This window comes from Rhincodon typus, chromosome 5 (assembly GCF_021869965.1).
Source record: "Rhincodon typus isolate 14 chromosome 5, sRhiTyp1.1, whole genome shotgun sequence".
Lineage (NCBI taxonomy): Eukaryota > Metazoa > Chordata > Chondrichthyes > Orectolobiformes > Rhincodontidae > Rhincodon > Rhincodon typus.
Window position 1 is genome coordinate 35,262,834 of NC_063336.1, and position 21,796 is coordinate 35,284,629.

Genomic DNA, 21,796 nt, shown 5'->3' on the forward strand with positions numbered 1-21,796 from the left:
TCTGCGAAACAAGAAACCAGCTCGGCGAGCCAACCAACCTCAACAACCACAACAACCACAACCCGAGCTACAAATCTACTCCAAAACCTTTGAAATTCACAGTTCCTTGAAAGTAGAGTCAGAAGTAGACAGGATAGTGAAGGCAGTGTTTGGTATGCTTGCCTTTGTAGGTCAGCGCATTGAGTATAGCAGTTGGAAGATCATGTTGTGGCTGTACAGGACATTGGTTAAGCCACTGCTGGAATACTGACTGCACATCTGATGTCCTTGCGATAGGAGGATGTTCTGAAACTTGAAAAGGATTCAGAAAAGATTTACAAGGATGCTGCTGAGATTGGAGGGTTTGAGCTATGGGAAGTGGCTGTATAGTCTAGGGCTACTTTCCCTGTAGCGTCAGAGGCCGAGAGGTGAATTTATAGAGATTTATACAATCAAGAGGGGCATGGATAGGGTGAATAGTCAAGGTTTTTTCCCTGGGGGTGGGAGAGTCCAAAACTAGAGCACATGAGAGAGGGGAAAGATTTAAAAGCAACCCAAGGGGCAATATTTTCAGAGAGTCACACCAGAGGAAGTGGAGGCAGCTGGTACAATGATAACATTTAAAAAGACATCTGGATGGGTATATGAATAAGATGGATGGAGGGAAAAAGAGGGGAAGGAGAAGCTGTCAGTTGAACAGGTACAAATGTATTCCCTCTAACTTTTCCTGTATAACTACTTGGGTGCATCAGCACTAACACATGGTACTGATGTGCACCGCCATTCCATGCTGCTATAATTGCTACCAGCCCATTAGAACAGCTGGGTCATTTGTACAAGTATTCACACAGAGAAAATACAAAAAGTTTAAAGAGCACAAAATAATCTTCACTTTTAAACTTAAACGTTCAAGCAAGTAATAACCAATTATAAATAGATTTGGAGCAGAGGCTAAAATAAACTTTAAAAAGCAGAATTCAAAAGACATGGAAACGCATCAAGGGTTAACATTTCTCTAAGGTCTCGCCTTAGAGGAACAGATTCATTAGGGGCATTTTCTGTACTTCAGCGCTTCTGCACTTGCTGCGCATTCAAGTGGAATAATAGTGAACATGAAAAGTTATCATGACCCCTGCAAAATGTGTTTACAACCAGTCCTTCATTTAAAAATCATTCAACTTATTAAGACACCCCTGTATGGAATGCATTCCTCTTCATTTTAAAAATATGATATGCCATTGTTTCCTTGTAGTTATGAACGGCTATGTTCTACTGTACTGAACTGTGTTCTGACTTGCGTACAAAACAACTTGGGAAATGTTCAAGAAAGAACTGCTTGCAACCCAGGGGACGGCCTGCTGTTTTTAGAAATATGTTTCAGTGTGACGTGATTTTAAACAGTTCTTTTATTAAAAAGAAATTTCAGCCTGCTGCAGGATTTGACTTGCATTGCCAAATTGTAGCCAAAAATTCCACATTTCATTTTGTAAGGCCCATACAACATTAATCAAGTACAGGTACTTCCTGCAAGATGATTTTTATTTAAGTTTACTTATTCTTCTGTACAATGCTTCCACAAATTATTTTAGGTAAATATCTGAGTTACTCAAGCAGAAAATACAGAATTAACAATTTGCACAGAATGGACTGATGTGTCTTGGAGTAGTACATCCATCAATTGCTTCTCCCAGGCAATAGGTGAAAGCATCACAAAATACCAACTTCACAAAAATTAGAGCAAAATACAGCAGATGCTGGAAGTCTGAAATAAGACCTAAAAAGCAGTTTGAAAAACTCAGCTGAATCTGAATTCTGAGGAAAGATCAAATGGGTTGGAACACTGGCTTTTTCTTTCCACAAATGCCACCTGATCAGAGTTCCTTCAGCCTTCTGTTTTCATTGCAAAAAAATTCAAGAAGCAGAGAGCATACCAAATTTCTTGGTAAGCATTTGCTAAACATTTGCCAAGTGTGCACAGGATTTGCAAGGATCAAGGCAATGCTAAGAAAAGCTAAATGACTGCAACCAAGAATAGAGCTCTGAGCAGATGTAGAAAGCAGTCTTCAGCTTAGAAAGAATATGGGTGACAGATGGTTTAACTTGGGTCATTGGCACAATTTACTTAAAGTGTGGCAAATGGATAAAGTGAAGCAGAGACAAGTTAAAATACTGAAAGTAAATTTTAGGAGTAATGCATGGACATTGTACAAAAAAGTGACCAACACCATTTGCAGAAAGACTTCACGCTGAATCATAAACTTGGACATACATGGGAGGGGTAGCAGTAGTATTATAAGGCTAGCAATCCAGAGGTCCAGACCAAAGCTCCTGGGACACAAGTTTAAATCCCAGTGCAGCAGCTGTCAGAAATTTGAATTCAATTAATACAACATTTGTGGTACAGTGGTTGCTCCCTATCTGAACCAGAACTCTGGGTACAAGTCCCACTCCAGGACACTTCAACAAAGCACAACAACGTGTAATAATGTTCCCTCCAAGCTGCACAACCATGCAACTGCTGGGAGGAGGTTCCACGTATGCCAACTGGTGTGCTGATGCTGCACTGGAAATTAGAGGGAACGTTGATAGTAAGTACCAAATCATCAACCTAAATATTGAATGATGCCCATTAGAAGAGGAAATTTACCATCCTTACCTGGCCTATACACAGCTCTATATGCAAAGTATATAGCTGACTCCATGGCCCAGAAAGTCACTCCATTCTATCAAAAGGTTATGAAATCAAAGAGGACTGAACACCAATAAGCATCTACCTGCACACAAGAAATGACAATTGAAAATCCAATATTGTCGACTCTGCAAAGCCTCCTTACTAACATCTAGAGATTTGTGCCAAAGTTGGGGAGCTGTCCCACAGACTAAGTGAACAGCCCAGATTCATAAATAAGGTACCATGTATTAAAATGCCCGAGGCAACACCATCACTAGGTATACACAGTGTGGAGCTGGAGGAACACAGCAGGCCAGGCAGCATCAGAGGAGCAGGGAAGACATACTAGGTGTCTTGTCCCACCAAAAAGGTGGCAACACAATGGTATACAGCCAGGAGGGAGTTGATCTGGGAGTCCTCAACATTGACTTCAAACCCCAAGAGGTCTCATGGTAGGTGATCAAATGTGGGCAAAGAAACTGCTGGCTCATTGACCCTCTTCTTCCTGAGGTACTGTAGGCCTTAGGCAGCTGGATTATATATTTAAAAAACCTGTAATTTCACTGTCCAGTGCATATCTGTTCTTCCATTATTATTAGGCCAACCCTGGTTCAATGGAGTGCAGGAGAGCATGCGGTATATGAAAAATCAACTAACAACTTTGTGAAGATACAAAACAAGACCACTTACATGTCTTGTCACATTCTGACTGTTGTACTGAAGGCTGAACTAGCTGCATCCCTAGCCAGATTGTTGTACTGCAACTACAAATACTAGCATCTTCCCAGCAATACAAAAAACTACTAACCTTCTTTGCTGATGAAAGTGGCATCAGAAAAGGCATTACAACAAAATAACCTGCTCATTAATATTCTATTTCAGCACAACCAGGGGCACTCAGCTCACAAACTCAATACAGTCTTGGTTTAAACTTGGGCAAAAGAATCAAATTCCAGAGAGATGCAAGAGAATTCCCTTGACATCAAGGCAGCATTTGATCAAGGAGCCCTGGCAAAACTAAAGCCAAGGAAATCCGAGTGGGAGTCACTTTCCATTAACTGGAGTCACAACTAGCACAAAGGTGAATGGCTGTCAACTACCTTCCCTCTATCATAAAGGTCAGAAGTGGTAATGTTCATTACTGAATGCACCATCACGACTACTCAGATACGGAAGCAGTTACACGTATATGCAGTAAGACCTGGACGATGTTAGGGCTTGGATTGATATATGGCAAATAACATTCATGCAACAGTGACAGACAAAGCCCACTCCCAACAAGTTATAATTGAATGTCAGACGAGGTGGATAAATTCTATTATCAAATCCGAGTACCATATTACCAACATCCTGGGGATTTACATTGACGTGCAACTGAATTGCACTACCATACAAGTAGTGAGGCTACAAGTGTGTGCTAAAGCCTGGAAATCTGTGGTGATTAATTCACATCAAGTCTCCTCAGAGCCTGTCCTTCATTAAGGCACAAATCAGGAGGAGTGTGATGGAAAATGCATCACTTGCCTGGATGAGTACAGCTCCAACAACATAAGAAGTTTGACACCATTCAGGACAAAGTAATCTGCTTGAATGGAACCCTCTCAAGAGTCTAAAGTCACAGTAATAGTGTCCCTACTTCTGGATCAGATGGTCCAAGTTCAATTCTCTCCAGCCCCAGAAATGTGTCATAACATGCCCATACAGGTTGATTAAAAACATAACTCCTGAGGAAGTAGTGGATGAAGGTATAATTGTGATGTTTAAAAGACATTTGGATGGACATATGAATAGGAAAGGTTTGGAGGAATATGGGCCAGGAGCAGACAGGTGGGACTAGATTAGTTTGGGATTATGTTTGCCATGAACTGGTTAGACCGAAGGGTCTTTTTCCATGCTGTATGACTCTATGATAACTCACTCCCTGCACCATCAATGCACAGTGCAGTAACACATACTATCTACATGATGCGATGCAGCAAGAATGTTTCACCCAGGGCTTTAGAATGCAACAATCTTCATCAACTAAAAAGACAAGGGCAGCAGATATATGGGATCACCACTTACAAGCTCTCCTCTGAAACTCTCCTCAATCTGGTTTAGAACTATGTTGCCATTACTTCATTGTTGAATACTCAGAATCCTGGAACTTCTTTGCTGTGGTTGGTTGGCTCACCGAGCTGGTTCATTGTTCTGCAGACATTTCATTACCCTGCTGGGTAACATCATCAGTGCAGCCTCCGATGAAGTGCTGTTGTGTTTTCCCGCCTGTACTTTAAACTCTGGTGTCCATTGAGCTGGATTACCTCACTTCCAGTTTGCTTTTGCAACAGAGTGTGTATGGGGTCTAGTTCTATGCGTTTATTGATGGCTTTCTTAGTGGAGAACCAGGCCTCTAGGAATCCCATGCTTGTCTCTGCTTTGCCTGTTGCAGGATCCTGGTGTTGTCCCAATCGAATTGGTGGTTTTCCTTATCCATGTGGATGGAGATGAGCGAGTATCGGTCATGTCTTTTTGTTGCCAGTTGATATTCGTGTACTTTTATGGTTAATTTCCTTCCTGTCTGTCCAATGTAAGTGCATTACAACAAAATAACCTGCTCATTAATGTTCTATCTCAGCACAACCAGGGCCACTCAGCTCACGAACTTCTTTGCTCTCAGCACTGTGGATTACCCACCGTACATGGACTGCAACAGTTCACCATCTATTCAAGGTCATTAGGAATGAGCAGAAAACTGTTGGTCTAGCCAACAAATCCACACTTCGTGAACAATTAAGTGTATAAAAAACTTGCAACAGAACACAACTAACCTAGGAACAAGCTTGCTGACTTAACAGAAATAATCAATTAGTTTTGAATGACGTGCCCTCAGTTCTAAAGAATAGTCATGGTTCTATTTCGCCCATTTTCCTTTTGTATTTTGACTCAAAGCATATCCCTACTGTTAATACATTAACATTTCATCTGGTGCACTTTAGGCCAAGTTTTACAGAATGGGTTTAAAAAAAGAGAAAATTGGTATCCAAAGAACTCTAATCAAGTAAAACACTGAACTCAGACATTTGAATGAAGCCATACAAATAACAGCAAAATGGGAACTCTGAATTGAAACATCCAAAAGCGCAAGAGTTAAACAATATGCCAAGTTCACTAGACTCCGTGCATTAAAATCAGCCATATCAAGATATTGCAATCTAATAACTGCAATGTGGGGACTCCCTTCTTATTTCTCAGATTTTATTTCTGGGCAATGGGTAGCAAGTACAGAAAATAAAAATTCTTAACACTTGCTTATTGGAGATCAAGAACCTGAGCCCTTGAGTTTTGTTTTTAGAAAGAACAATGTCGGGCGGGGCGACTGAGACGTCAGCCAAAGTAACTGGACACCATACAAACAGTTACTTGTTTAGAAATTGTGTTGTTAATCAATTTTTTAAAACATATTTGTACATTAAGAACTTTATATACAATTAATAAATGCTCAGTTTATTGAAGAGTAAGTAGTAAAAACAAAACCACTTGTTAATTAACTTTGCAGACAACTCAGACTCAAGTCTTCTCATACGGCCTTAATGGATTTCCATTCGAAATATAGCTAGCCAGTTTCTGCAGGCTTAATTCACACATTCCATTTAGATTGTTATCTGTTGTCCTCTTCTGAAACCAAAAACGAGAGCCAAGTCAACTGTAAGAAATTATAGTCAACAAAACATGTTTGATGCGATACACATCTATAAGACCATTAGAAACAGGAACAGGAATAGGCTGTTCAGCCCATCGAGCCTGTTCTGCCAGTCAATAAGATCATGGTTGATCCAACACTCCTCATGTCCATCTTCCTGCTCTTTCCTCGAAACCCTTCACTTCCCTTCTGATCAAGAATCTATCTCAGCCTTAAATATACACAAGGACTCTGCCCCTAGTGTTCTCTGTGGCAAGGAGTTCCAAAGACTATCAGTAGACACAACTCATTTGAGTCTTAAATTGGTGCTACTAAAGTCTGAGACTATGCCTTCTGGTTCTAGACTCTCCCATGAGGGGAAACATCCTTTCAGCATTTACCCTGTCAAGCCCCTCAATCCTGTATGTTTTGATGAGATTGATTGATTGATTTATTGTCACGTGTACCAGAGTACAGTGAGAAGCTTTGTTCACGAGCAATACAGGCAGATCATAGTAAACAAGGATGCACAGATCAAGGTTGTAAATAACTTAGAGGCATACAGTAGACGAGATCAACATTAGCAAGATCAGCATTATTTGAGGCTACAGCGTCCATTCATCAGTTCAATAACAGCCGGGAAGAAGCCATTCCTGAACCTATAGGTGCATGTCTCACCACTCGTCCTTCTAAACTTTAGCAAGTAAAGTCCCAACCTGTTTAATCTTTGCTCAAGATAATCCCTCCATACCAGGGATCATCCTAGTGAATTGCTTCCAATTAAATAATATTGTTCCTTTAACAAGGGGACCAAAACTGCTTACAATACTCCAGATGTGGTGTGACCAGCATCTTGTACAGTTGTAACGAGACTTCCCTACTTGTACTCCATATCCCTTTGAAATAAGGGCCAACATTCCATCAGCTTCCCTGATTTCCTGCTTCACTTGCATGCTAGCTCTCTCAGTTTCATGCACAAGTACACCCAAGTTCCTTTGTGATACAACTTCTGGCGGTTTCTCTCTCTCTGATATATTTTAAGAATCACAGATAGCACACTTCCTTTTTGCTAAAAACTTATCCTAGCCCAGGTAAGTTTATTGTAAATTTGACTCAGTTCTGATTTCTTATACAGCTATTTAAGTTATTGCCACTGAAACAACACTAAGCAAGGTACAAGTACTGAAATTTATTTTTTTTTAAAAATGACTACAAAATAACTTATACTGACTGCTGAACACTCACTTCTACTTTGAGGGCATATAAATCTTAAATTGTTGTATGCTCCAGTCTCAAGTACACAGTTCTATAATGTGCCCATTTTGTTTGAATTGTCAGAATTCCTATCAGCAATCTCAAGAGTATATAAACTTTGCATTCATTTTGGCATGAGCTTCTTTGCTTAAAGAAAATAAAGTATTTTAAGTTGTATAATAGCAAAGTTTATAAATTGAGAATCATTGTGTGAAACAGGATAACTTCTTATTCACTTTTTTGAACAAAATTAAAAGGATCTTACATAAAAAGGAAACTAACTGGCAACAGACTCAATTTAGATGTGGCCACTAATACCAACAATTAGTTCAGACCAGAAGACAGCCTCAGATAGTCAGAGCTGAAACATCTGATGGACAATTAGCCAGTGTCTAGAACCCTTAAAAAAAGAAACTTTGAGTCAAAGATTTGGGAAGGCTCTGATTGACTTACCTGATTTGCTAACCAGGAAAGGTCCGAAAAATTAAAACCTGCTCTAACTCAAGGCTAACCGTAAAGGTGACAACCCTTCATTTCCACCACCCCTCTGTTCATGCCAACACCCAGAGAAGATGCCTGGCTTGAGCAACGATCCCTTTTGATCAATCCTTTTCCTAAGGAATTCATTGTCTCAAATTCAACCCACATGGTCAAAAGCAAGTTCAGCAGGCCAGTATTCTTACATCTAACCTCCAGTGGCCATCAAAACACAATTATGAGGATCCAGAATTAAGAAATAGTAACTGTTCAGTTCATACAGGTTTAATAATAGATGCTCAAAAGGTATTAAAGAAATAGCACACACTCCATATGAATCCCTCCAAAACCTAATTTTAACAAGAATGACCAAAGCACATCAAGGCCACATAGCTCTCATCTTCCATCTAATTGGTAGCATAGAGACAATATCAGAAAACAAACCTTTCACTAACGTTCTCATGCTTCAATTTTAATATCAATTTTTTGTTACATGGGGTGTGGGCATCACTAGCAAGATCAATATTTGTTGCCCAAACCCAAATGCCCATGGCAATTCCAGGTACATTGCAAATAATTGTAGGGATCTAGTACATTTGATACTCCAACAGATCAATAGCTAAAAAATTGGATTTATTTCGGATGAGTTCTATCATTCTCTAAAAGCGAATTCACAGACATTCATCGGAAGCCATACATGGTCACAAACTTCCAAACTGGCAAGAATAGGACTAATGTGCGAATCAGATTTTGTATGGAATATGCAAGGGCAGCAGAAGTTTTAATGCTGATGCTGACAGGAATGAAGGATGAAATACCAGCCAGAACAACACCGAGTAAGATACTGCCATGCCAGAAATTAAAAGCAAACAAAGTGCTGAAAACACTCAGCAGGTCAGGTAGCTTTTACAGATTAGGTTATGTTAACATTGGAGGTCAGTGACAATAAATTAGATTCCAATATTGAAACAGCTGACCTTGGTTGTGTGGGCACATGCGAGTGAAACAGCAGAGGAATTGAGCAAATAATTCTAGAAGTAGAAACAGATGATCTTTCTGATAGATGGCAATGGGATCAGAACTATCTGCTTTAACCAGTGACATTTCTAGAGGAGATTAGAACTGATGGCAAGTGGCTCCAAGGAGCCCAACGACCACAGTTTAGGTTTTCCCCAATATTTACGGGGTGGGTGGGGGGAGAAGAGTGTTAAGAGAAATCCTCCTCAGTGGCTGGATACCATACCAACAGTCCAATTAAACAACTCCTAGGTGGATCAAGACTAAGAGAGGTAGCAGAGGTTGAGCTGTGTGCCGTCAGCACCATCCTCCTGTCTACAGGAAGGTTGTAACAGAGCAAAAAGCGAATCGAGGACTGATGTTTAAAGCCACCCGAAACTAGTTCAGTGTCGCGTCTTGTCCAGTCCAGCCCAGCGAAGCACCGAGCAGCAGCAAGTGGATTCTGAAGGCATCTCAGGTAGCGAGGCACAACTCGGGCCTTCAACACACACCGGGGCAGAAAACGACAGGCCTGCAACAGGACGGCAGCAACTGTCAAGGGTACGACAGGCCGGGGGAGCGGCGGAGGGCCGGAGCAAGGCGGCAGCTCATACACAGACACACACTCACAGAAGGCATCAAACGGGAGGAGCGGGCGGGGTGCGGATTGAGGAAGGGAGAACGTTTCACTCACCCGGATTCCTCAGGTTGTACTGGCCCTCCATGTTGTCAGTTTCTGGCGGCGCAGCCGCTTCAGGAGGTCGCGGACACTCTGACCCCACCCACCGGGGCTCGCGGACACAGCGGCACCGTCACACGACCCCGTCCCTGGACCCCAGGGCTCGCGGACAATGCGTTGTCAGGCCACGCGCGCCGGCTTTGAACGGGCTGCTCCCTAAACCTTCCAGCGTAAGCGGAGACTTGACCTTTTGTGACGTGGCGTTAAACGTGTGGTTCCGGCGCAGGCGCGACAAAGGTACCACCCTCCAGTTTCCCGGTAGGCGGAGCCGGCCGCAGTTAAATCAGTTAAACCCCGTCCCTCAACTTCACAGCCAGGTGTCAATACTAACCAAATTTATGGGACTGCATTTAGTACCCGCACACACTCATCAAACTAAAAACAGGTAGCATTTTGTAAATGCGAAATAAAGGGTGACAGTAGTAATGAGTGACGCTTGTAGCTTTGGTAGTGTCACCCTTATTCAGCACTCGCTTTAGCCGGACAAAAGTCGTCAATTTTGTTTAGGAAAGCAAAAGAAAAATTGAACAAGGATATTTAGGTCAAATATCGGTCTGGATGTGAGCGAGCTTCATCCCATGTTATGTAAAGGATGTTCTGGAATGTTCCAGCCTGAACCAACGAGAATATTATTTGCTAACTGTTGACTTACTAAGATTATTTACACGATTGCTCCACTTTTGAAGTGCCAAGTCGATCATACATCGTGGCCTCCTCTAGAGTTCTCCAGCATCGCAGTTTCCAACCAATTCTCGATTCACTTCCCGGGTAGCTCGAAACAGCGGAAGGCACTGGAGACTGCAAAGGCCTTGAGCTCTGACAGCACTCAAAAGTAGTACTGAGGACTTGTGCTCCAGAATTTACTGCATCCCTAGCCAAAAGAAAAATAGTTGTGGCTGTTGGAAGTGTATCATCTCAGCCTCATTATAAGGCCAGAAGTGAGGATGTTTGCACATGATTGCACATTGTCCTTGGACTTGGCTAATAAGTGGCAAATAACATTCACACCACACAAGTACCAACCAATGGCCATCTGCAACAAGAACCAGGACGTTTAACATTCAATGACATTACCATTGCTGGATCCCTCTCTATTAACATCCTGGGGGTTTCCACTGACCAGAAACTGGACTAGCTACATAAATATTATGGCAACAAAAAAAAGCCAAGGGCTATGACCTATGTGGCGAATAACTCACCTGCTATCTCGCAGTGCCTGTCCACGATCTACAAGGTTCAGAGTGTCTTGGCATACTCTCCACATGCCTGGATGGATGCTGCTTCAACAACACTCAGGAAACCTGACACCGTCCAGGTTGAAGCAGCCTGCTTAATTGGCACCCAGTCCACTACCTTCAAGGTTCACTGCCTAACACAAAGAAGAATGGTTGTGGTTCATCTCAGCTCTATTACATCACTGCAGGAATTCCTCAGAGTAGTGCCACCGTTCCTCCATTGTCATCATGTTAAAATCCTGGAACTCTCTTCCAAATAACACTGAGGGATTGCAGCGGTTCAAGAAGACAACTTACCATCACCTTCTCCAGGCGATTAGGAATGGGCAATAAACGGGCATCCATCAATGACCTTCCTGGGCCAGCAACACATTCCATTAATGAATTTTAAAAATGCATATAATTGTAAAATGAACTGCTTGGATGCTGAAGTTACAGTCAAGGTAACTAGCTAGATTTGCTTAATTCAGTATGAGGGCAGATAGATAAATTGGAACAGCCGTGGATTTACGGTTTTTTTGGGAGGTAATATCATTAACAATAACTTGTTCTTTGAGATGTGTGTCCAGAAAACAACAAAATTATAGGTAATAAAACTTCTTGAGATTTTTAGATTATATTTGCAGATACTTGGTCCCATTTATTTCTTTGCCTTACATTAATAACTTCAAGCACACTTTGTGTTTACTTGTTAAAAGAGGAACATTGTGACAACTGATATGTAGAATATGTTCAGCAAGTTTAATTCTTATCACTGAGAGAATTTAATTCTTATCACTGGCTAGGAGGAAACAGTACCTTAGTGCTATTATCACTAGCAATCCAGAGGCCCAGATTAATGTTTTAGGATCATGGTAACTAGTGGAATTTAAATTCAATTAATATGTCTGGTACTGAAAGTTAGCCCCAGTAATGGTGACTATGAAACTATAAATAATCATCTAAAAGATCTAGAGATATGTTTATGTGACTCCAAACTCACAGAAATGTGTTAAATCTACCCTCTGAAATGGCCTAGCAGGCCACTCAATTCAAGGGCAATTTTGGATGGGCAGCTTTGCTAGTGATGCCCACATCCTAGGAAAGAATACATTTTAAAAATGACAATTCTAAAGCTTAGTGTTTTATCTTGACTGAACACCAAGTGCAACTTCCTTCATATTAAACTGATATTTTATCTGTAATTATAAATAAAAGTAATTTCTGTCAATAATATTTTAGGTGTCAGTGTCAGTCAAATACAGTCTTGCAAGGTCAAAAGATGCTGTCCTATCTAACGCTGCAAAGAATGACAATGGTGCACCATTTAACAAAGGTGTTACAATGAAATAAATGTGACTGAACATTCTTCTCACCTACGAGGCAGAATCAGCATTGGGGAAAAACAATGTAGACAAAGGAACACACCATGCTTTGTTTACTCTATGTTATTAACTGTACACAGCTCTTTGAGTGATTTCCTTGACTAGTTGATGCTCCATAATTACGAAGTTGTTTCTTTTCATTAAGATCTATCATAGTGAGGAGGCTACAGGCTAATCCACATCCAACAATCTGCTCTGAAAACTCTGCTCACATTTGACGTCTGTAACAAATTGTTTTAAAATATTGTGGATTTCTCAGGGTACAATGAACCATATTTTAAACAACAACAACCCAAAACACTCTAAAATAAAATACAAATTCACTATATCACACAATATTAACAGATGGATCCTATAAAAAATGTTTAGGATCCAAATTTGCAACTTCACCTAGAACTTATTAGTTCTTTCTTGGTGCTTATCTGTTTACCAGATTTGTTTCAGATCATTTCTGAGTTTGAAATATATGTAGTTTACAGACTAGTAGGGACAAAAACATCACCTTTATCCTCCTTAAATGGTTTAAAAAAAAGCTTTATGGAAGTGGTAGAGGAAGCAGAGAGAGGGAAAGATAAGGCGTGCAAAAATCAGCTGTGGACATCTAGTACAAATGACTGAGAAATCACAAATTCAAAATTGAAATTCAGCACGATAAAATGAAAAATTAGTAGTGATTCAAATGGAAAGAAAAATACATCAATTAAAAATGTAAGGAGAGAATCTCAAAGATGAGTGTAAAAAGTGGAAACTAGTAAAGGAAGGATAATTGTAAGAAAGCCTGAGAAGCAGTGGGACAGAGGCACAGCAGGAAATTTTAACTGAACAATCCTTATCCATTACACAGAAATTCACAACTTCAGTTCAAATATGTAAAAGTCAGAAGCAAAAATAAAATACCTGCAGGCAGTGATCTGTTGTCAAGACCGAGGGAACATGGACAATTGTTCTAGATGCAAAAAAAAGGTAAATCTTAGGAAGCATGAAAATTTTCAGCAGAGAGAAAACATCAAAGAGAAGTTGAATTGGATGAGAATGAGACAAACAGCAGAGGGAGAAAGTGGAGAAAGAGAAAATTATCAGTGGAGTACAAAGAAACATTACTAGGTAGAGAAGCAAAAGTGAACAACTGTACCCTTAGCTAGAAGAACATAAGCTTCTCTATGTTTTGCTGTTCCAAGCTGAAAACAAGTTGCAGAACTACTAAGTCAATATCAGTTAGTTAAATTTATTATCAAACGTGGCAACAAAACTCAAATATGCCTCAAACAAACGCACGTGAGGAAAACATGCATGTAGGTGGAGTTATGGCAGAATTTCTGTCATTATTACTTCATTATTACATCAGTGGTAGGGAAATTATTGGAGAGGGTTCTTCGAGACAGGATTTACTCCCAACTGGAAATCAATGGATGTATTAGCGAGAGGCAACATGGATTTCTGAAGGGGAGGTCGTGTCTCACTAACTTGGTTGAGTTTTTTGAGGAAGTGATGAAGATGATCGATAAGAGTAGGGCAGTGGATGGTGTCAACATGGATTTCAGTAAGGCCTTTGACAAGATCCCTCATAGCAGGCTGATACAGAAGTTAAGTCGCACGGGGTCCAAGCTGGATAAAAAACTGGCTCGGTCATAGAAGACAGAGGGTAGCAGTGGAAAGGTGCATTTCTGAATGGAAGTCTATGACTAGTGGTGTTCTTCAGGGATCAGTGTTGGGACCTTTGCTATTTGTAATATATATAAATGATTTGGAGGAGAATGTAACTGGTCTGATTAGTAAGTTTGCCGATGACACAAAGGTTGGTGGAATTGCGGATAACGATGAGGAACGTCAAAGGATACAGCAGGATATAGATCGGTTGGTGACTTGGGCAGAGAGATGGCAGGTGCAGTTTAATCCGGAAAAATGTGAGGTAATGCATTTTGGAAGGTTTAATCCAGATGGAAATACACAGTAAATGGCAGAACCCTTAAGAGTACTGATAGGCAGAGGGACCTGGGTGTACAGGGACACAGGTCACTGAAAGTGGCAATGCAGTTGGAAAAGGTAGTCAACAAGGCATATGGCATGCTTGCCTTCATCAGCTGGGGCAATGAGTTTAAAAATTGGCAAGTAATGTTGCAGTTTTATAGAACCTTAGTTAGGCTGCATTTGGAATATTGTGTTCAATTCTGGTCGCTACACTACCAGAAGGATGTGGTGGCTTTGGAGAGGGTACAGAAAAGATTTACCAGATTGCCTGGTATGGAGGGCATTAGCTATGAGGAGAGGTTGGAGAAACTTGAGTTGTTCTCACTGGAACGACGGAGGGTGAGTGGGGACCTGACAGAAGTCTACAAGATTATGAAGGGCATGGACAGACTGGACAGTCAGAAGCTTTTTCCTAGGGTGGAAGAGTCAGTTACCAGGGGCCATGGATTTAAGGTTCAAGGGGCAAGGTTTAAAGGTGATGTACGAGGCAAGTATTTTACACAGAGGGTGGTGGGTGCCTGGAACTCACTGCTGGGGGAGGTAGTGGAAGCAGATACTATAGTGACTTTTAAAGGGCGTCTTGACAAATATATGAATAGGATGGGAATAGAGGGAAACGGTCCCCGGAAGGGTACGGGGTTTTAGTTGTGACGGGCAGCATGTTGTTGCAGGCTTGGAGGGCCTGTTCCTGTACTGTAATTTTCTTTGTTCTTTGTTCTTGTTCTAGTATATAGATTGGGGCATGCCTATTGGTAAACTTGATCAGTCTCCTGCTTCTGCATAATTTTGTAAATTGTTGCACCTACGCAAAATATTTTCAGCATTCAGTAATATAGTAACTTGTTTTAAAACCATGTATGAGCATGGCGTTTTCAAAATCAGCATTTGTTTTTTAACTTTTTGAATCAGAACAAAGAATAAAAACAGCCAGCCACGAAATCTACATAAGCCACATATTATACTCGACATTTGATTTATGTACTGCATAATGAGCGTACAGCATTGTTGGATGTCAATGCTGGTCACTGAGTAGATTTACCTTAACTTTGAATTAGCCATATAAACACAGTGGCTACAAAAGCAGGTCAGAGTCTAGGAATCCTACAGCAATTAACACACTTTTTGACTCCCCAAAGCCTGTGTACCATCCACAAGCTTTAAGTCAGGAGTATGATGGAATACTCTTCAAATGCCTGAATGAATGCAGCTACAAGGAGCTTGACACCAACACTGCGACTTCATGTGGCCTACGTTATTGTAGTGAAAACACCTGAGCTTTTCTACTTCTCTTTCCTCCTCATGGGTTTCCTTTTTACCCAGTGGTAAACTATCTTTACTGTCTTCAATGAGATCTCCTTTTCCCTTACCAGCTGAGGATTTCTTTTCTCCCCAATTTCTATCCCTGTTTGACTGAAATTGATATCGGAAGCCAAACTTTGAATTGTGAACCAATTCATAATCATCTTCCATTTCCGCCGCTAATCTTGCAATCTTAACTCTCTGTTCTTCCATCAGTTCTCACTCTTCACTAGAATAGAACAGAATAGCCTTTATTGTCACATGCACTCGAATGAGCGCAGTGAAATGATTGTAATATCACCGCTTTGGCGCCATCTCTAGGTACAGGGTACTTAGGTACAGACACTTTAAGTGTTTGTACAGAATTGAAGAGGTAAAAAAGAAGCGCTATGCTCGCCACACAGCGTGTTTACTTTGTATATCCCGCAAAGGACTGTGAGTCGACTCAATAGTAATAGGAAATGATTTTTATTGATTATAACACCATTAATACTATAATAATGATTATGCTACAAACTAACAATTAACACTATAAATCTGACAATTAACACTGCAAATCTAAATCAGTATCTTGTACTTCAACTTAACTTGGAATGATCAAACATCACCACACAAGACCTTGGCCTTGATCTACGTGGTGATGGTGACTTCCTCTCCGGTTGTCCAAGGGGCGCCTCTTTTTATGGTGGTTTGTCTCGAGTTATTGCTCCCCTATATGATTAGTTAAATTATATAGACCTCATATTTTTCTTTCTCTAGTATTCTCTAATGTATAGATAAGAGGACTAACATTTCTTAATCCTATGGTTTATTTGTTCATGGGTACGAACCTTGTTTAATCACTTCTGGTATATATGTATATAACCCTTATTTTGTAATGTTTGTTTGATTGTCACTATGAATTCCCAATGTCTTATTTATTCCTAGTTTACCACGTTTGCTTAGTTAGCTGTTAAGTTTGAATTTTGATGTTCTATTTATGTAAAGTCTGACGATGTTGCTAGATCTCAGTTAGGTGTCATTTCCTAACATGCTATCTGTAAGAGTTTAGTTGTTTGAGTATATGTTGTGCTTTGCTGTTAGGATTGCCCCTTTCAAATTGGCTAGGGTGCCTTCCCTACATTTAGAGGGGCTGGGATTGCAGACTACACTGACTGGCTCAAACACATTATAATGAGTTTTACCTCCTCTCTCTCATCTAGCCCATGCAAAACCTTTTGTTCTCTGACCCTATCGAACAGTACATATGGGTCTGCCGATGGGTCAATATCTAGGATCTTTTCGGTGATTTCTGCTAATTGTACTACTGATAATGGGATGGTGTATGTTACTGCTGGGGTGTCAGCGGCATCCCTGACCTATATTTCGGTGGTAATTGTGTTCATTACAGCATGGGATGTCTGTGGGGGCGCTGAAGGGGTTGATTCTTCTGGGAAGGATAATGGTGGATCCCAATCCTCTGTGAACATGGCGTACTGCTGTGCATCTTCTCTAAGCTCATCCCAGTTTACTTCCTGCTCTTCTTCTCTTATAACATCCCCATGTGCACATATTATCCTGTTGCGGATTGAGAGTTGGGATTTTAACTTTTCAATCTCCTGCAGGCACTTAGTGTGGTCTGCAGCTGCCTGATTTTTTTCCTTATTGGATTGGTGCATTACTGTTATTGCTGCTTGTAGATCTGCACATTTACTCTTTAACTGGCTTTCTTTGCTCTCAGCAGCCTCTTTAGCTGACACTGCACGCTGGATATCTTGGTATGCTTTCTCACATTGAGTTTAGAATTGCCCCATGTATAATAGGTTGGCCTGATTTCTTTGGTCCTGCTCTGTGGTTTTCAGTTGTAACTTTGCTATTTCTTACTTTGCGTCCTCTAACTCTTTATGAACGTTTTTCAATTCCTGCTCAGTTCCTAACAATCGTCACAGACAGCAAATTATTGCTCTGGGTTTTTCAAGTTTGGAAGCCCGCTTCCCTTGAACTTTCCTCAAATCCTCCCAATACCTTTGTCCTTGGGATCCTGGTCCCATTTCATCATTATAGCAAAATTCTGCCCGTATGGGCCACTTTTCTTACTGATGCATTGTCTTATCTATTTTTCCTATACTGAACAATCTTCTATTTTGGTGTCTTTTTCTGGTGTGGATCGGACTGAGGGTATGGCTTTCGCTATGTTCCGGTCCTATTCCCACCGGGTCTCTACCAACTTTTGGTATTTTACCTTACCTATCCCACTAAGGATCCCACACACACACACAGACATACACACACACACACACAAAACTAAACAGTTGTTTGCTTTATTAGTAGTTAAACACCTGTTGGCTTTATTCTTTAAAGAACAGTCCAGTGTAGACCTTTCTATTCCCTTCAATTTACTTGAATTCCTGGCCATCATGTGGGACTTTGTCCTCTTAATTTGGGCTCAGGCAAAATTTCAGGGGATTTTAGGTTCTGTGGGTTCGATCTCAGAGTGGCAAAGTCACGTCCTATTGAGTCCCACCAGAGGTGCCAATTTGTTGCGCTTGCTACACAGTGTGTTTATCTTGTATATCCCGCAAAGGACTGTGAGTCGACTCTTAATATAATAGGAAATTATCTTTATTGATTATAACACCATTAATACTATAATAACGATTATGCTACAAACTAATAATTAACGCTTTAAATCTGACAATTAACACTGTAAATCTAAGTCAGTATCTTCGACTTTAATTTAACTTGGAATGATCAAACATGATCACACTAGACCTTGGCCTTCATCAAGAATCGATTACCCTGATTGATCAGACCCAATCGGGCATTGCCAAGGGGATGATGGGGTGGTTTTTGCTTCCATTCCTGAATGTGATAGGGGCAATAAATCAGGTTGCCTTTCCAGATAAGAGTATAAGGTATCCCTTTGTTCTGGAAACAGCTCGATGTTTCCTATTGTCCTGGAAAATAGGCTTAGTCAATTGTGTCAGAGATAGTGGGAACTGCCGATGCTGGAGAATCTAAGATAACAAGGTGTAGAGCTGGATGCCGAAGCTACACTGGCCCTATGCCCCACCTCTTCCTTTGTTACATCGATGACTGTATCGGCGCAGCCTCGTGCTCCCATGAGGAGCTCGAACAGTTCATCCACTTCACTAACACCTTCCACCCCAACCTTAAGTTCACCTGGACCATCTCCAACATCTCTCTCTCCTTCCTGGACCTCTCTGTTTACATCTCTGGCAGCCACCTAGAAATCGATATCCATTTCAAGCCTACCGACTCCCACAACTACCTAGAATACACCTCCTCTCACCCACCTTCCTGCAAAAATGCCATTCCCTATTCCCAATTCCTTCGCCTCCGCCGCATCTGCACCCGAAATGAGGCATTCCACTCCTGGACATCCCAGATGTCCTCGTTTTTCAAGGACCGCAACTTCCCCTCCACAGTGGTCGAATATGCCCTCGACTGTGTCTCTCGAATTTCCCGCAACTCATCCCTTACACCCCCTCCCCGCAATAACAGCCAAATCAGAATCCTCGTCCTCACGTACCACCCCACCAACCTCCGGATCCAACGCATCATCCTCCGGCACTTCCGCCATCTGCAATCTGACCCCACTACCGAAGACGTTTTTCCCTCCCCACCCTTATCTGCTTTCTGGAGGGATCACTCTCTCCGTGACTCCCTTGTCCGCTCCACACTCCCCACCGGCACTTTTCCCTGCAACCGCAGGAAGTGCTGCACCTGCCCCTGCACCTCCCCCCTCACCCCCATCCCAGGCCCCCAAAAGACCTTCCACATCAAGCAGATGCTCACCTGCACATCTAATGTGGTATACTGTATCCGCTGTTCCTGATGTGGCTTCCTCTACACCGGGGAAACCAAGCGGAGGCTTGGAGACCGCTTTGTGGAACACCTACGCTCAGTTCGCGACAAACGACTGCACCTCCCAGTCACGAACCATTTCAACACCACACTCCTTGGATGACATTTCCACCCTGGGCCTCTTCCAGTGCCACAACGATTCCTCCCGAAGGTTGCAGGAACAGCACCTCATATTTCGCTTGGGAACCCTGCAGCCCAATGATATCAATGTGGACTTCACAAGCTTCAAAATCTCCCCTCCCCCGACTGCATCCCAAAACCAGCCCAGCTCGTGCTCGCCTCCCTAACCTGTCCGTCCTTCCTCCCACCTATCCACTCTTCCCATCTCAAACCCCACCTCACCTCCTACCTACCAGCCTCCTCCCGCCTCCTTGACCTGTCCGTCCTCCCTGGACTGACCTATCCCCACCCTAACTCCCCACCTACACTCACCTTTACTGGCTCCATCCCTGCCTCTTTGACCTGTCTGTCTCCTCTCCACCTACCTGCTCCTTTATCCATCTTCCATCCGCCTCCCCCTCTGTCTGTATTTATTTCAGAATCCCCTTCCCCTCGCCCATTTCTGAAGAAGCGTCCAGACCCGAAACGTCAGCCTTCCTGCTCCTCTGATGCTGCTTGGCCTGCTGTGTTCATCCAGCTCTACACCTTGTTATCTTAGTCAATTGTGTATTGTGCTGTCTGCAGCTGAAGCCTGCCTGTCTGGGTCTGCAGCTTGTTTATTTCAGTATCCTTGCACAGATAATTTCGCCAATGCTTGGCTTGATTTCCCAGCATGCTTGGTGTATTAGCCGATTCTGCCATTTTGACAGGCCTGTCCTGCTACACTAGCATAGAACTACAAAGTTTTAAAATGTGCTGGCATTACTCAAAGTCCGGAATAAGAATAAAAAGTATCTTTAAAAAGCATGCAAATTATAGTCTTTTCACTGAGTCCGTGGCCGCCAGGCTTCAGAACATGAGGCCTTACTGCCTCTACGCGTTGGCCTCTGGCCAAAGACTCACCTCTGGGACTCGCCTCCAGGACCTAACTCCAGGACCCGCCTCGGTTCGGACTGCCTCCACACCAGGATCTGGCCTGCGACTCGCCTCCAGGCCTCATCTCCTAGGCCAGCCTGGGCTTGGACCACCTACTGCACCAGGCTCCGGCCTGCGACTCGCCTTTGGGTCTGGTCTGCTAGGCCAGTCTTGGCACGGACTGCCTCCTTCTCCGGGGTCCGGCCCATGACCTGCCACTGGGACCCTTCTCCCGTGCTAGCATAGTCTCCGACGTGTCTCCTGGACAGGGCTGGATTCGGACTCGCCTCCATTCTCCACTCCGTCCAGGTAAGTTTAAGAAACTTAAAAGTTGTGGGGGGGTTGCGGATCTGCAGTAAAGACATGAAAAAAAGAAAGAAAAAAGGAAAGGAATTGGCGAAGTAGAGGAGCTCCGGCTGGAGCGTCCTACTCTGCCGCCATCTCAGACCATCACTTCAGGAAATGAATTTTTGGACTCATCCAAAATAATCGTCTAAGAGCATCATAAGTTTGGTCTATTTTCAGTGCCTTTATCCACCTATCAAAATTACTTTAATCTGCTCATTTGAGGAACAGTTTGCAAGGTAGTTGCTTGTGTAGGACCCCTACCTAAGACAAAAATTGGAAATCAGTAGTTGTAAACCATAACGAATGTGTCTACTAGAATTCCAGAGGCCATTCCACTGTGCAGTATTATGGCTAAAAGGATCATAGAAGAGTTACTCAAATATGTTTACTAGATATAGACATACAATAGGACCAAGGGTCAAATTTCACATCAAAGTTAGATTCCTGAAATGTTGTCTGTAGGCTTCTGGTAACAACTCATATGTACATAAGATGGCTTTTATCACCTCATCATACTGCCCGGATACCTCCTCTGATAATGGTGGAAATACCTCACTAGCTCTACCTACCAACTTTGTTTGAATCAACACTACCCACATGGTCATTAGCCATTTCATTTGTTTAGCCATCTTCTAAAATGAAATGGAAAAAGGCTTCTACATCCTTCCCGTCAAACGTAGGCAACATAGAGTTGTACAGCTGTACAGCATGGAAACAGACCCTTCAGTTCAACTCGTACGTGCTGACCAGATATCCTAAGTTCATCTAGTCCCATTTGCCAGAATTTGGCCTATATCCCTCTAAACCTTTCCTATTCATGTACCCATCCAGATCCTTTCAAATGTTGGAAGTGTACCAGCCTCCACCACTTCCTCTGGCAGCTCATTCCATACATGCACCACCCTCTACGAGAAAAAGTTGCCC

At 42.2% G+C, this 21,796-nt stretch overlaps 1 protein-coding gene and 1 long non-coding RNA gene across 2 annotated transcripts in view; both read right to left on the minus strand.

The window, feature by feature from the left end:
• ube2j1 (ubiquitin-conjugating enzyme E2, J1) overlaps nucleotides 1–10,014 on the minus strand; it is a 26,942-nt gene extending 16,928 nt beyond the window's left edge. The window contains exon 1 of the mRNA XM_048596730.1: nucleotides 9,733–10,014. Coding sequence (XP_048452687.1) covers nucleotides 9,733–9,763 — 31 coding nt within the window. The 5' untranslated portion in view covers nucleotides 9,764–10,014. The remainder of the gene's footprint in view (nucleotides 1–9,732) is intronic.
• A 1,027-nt stretch (nucleotides 10,015–11,041) lies between these two features.
• On the minus strand, nucleotides 11,042–20,581 carry LOC125483211. The gene is made up of 3 exons (XR_007262174.1): nucleotides 20,513–20,581; nucleotides 13,274–13,322; nucleotides 11,042–11,146 (listed from the first exon to the last, which is right to left on the minus strand). It is a non-coding gene; the product is annotated as an uncharacterized LOC125483211 (long non-coding RNA).
• Between the last annotated feature and the right edge of the window lie 1,215 nt (nucleotides 20,582–21,796).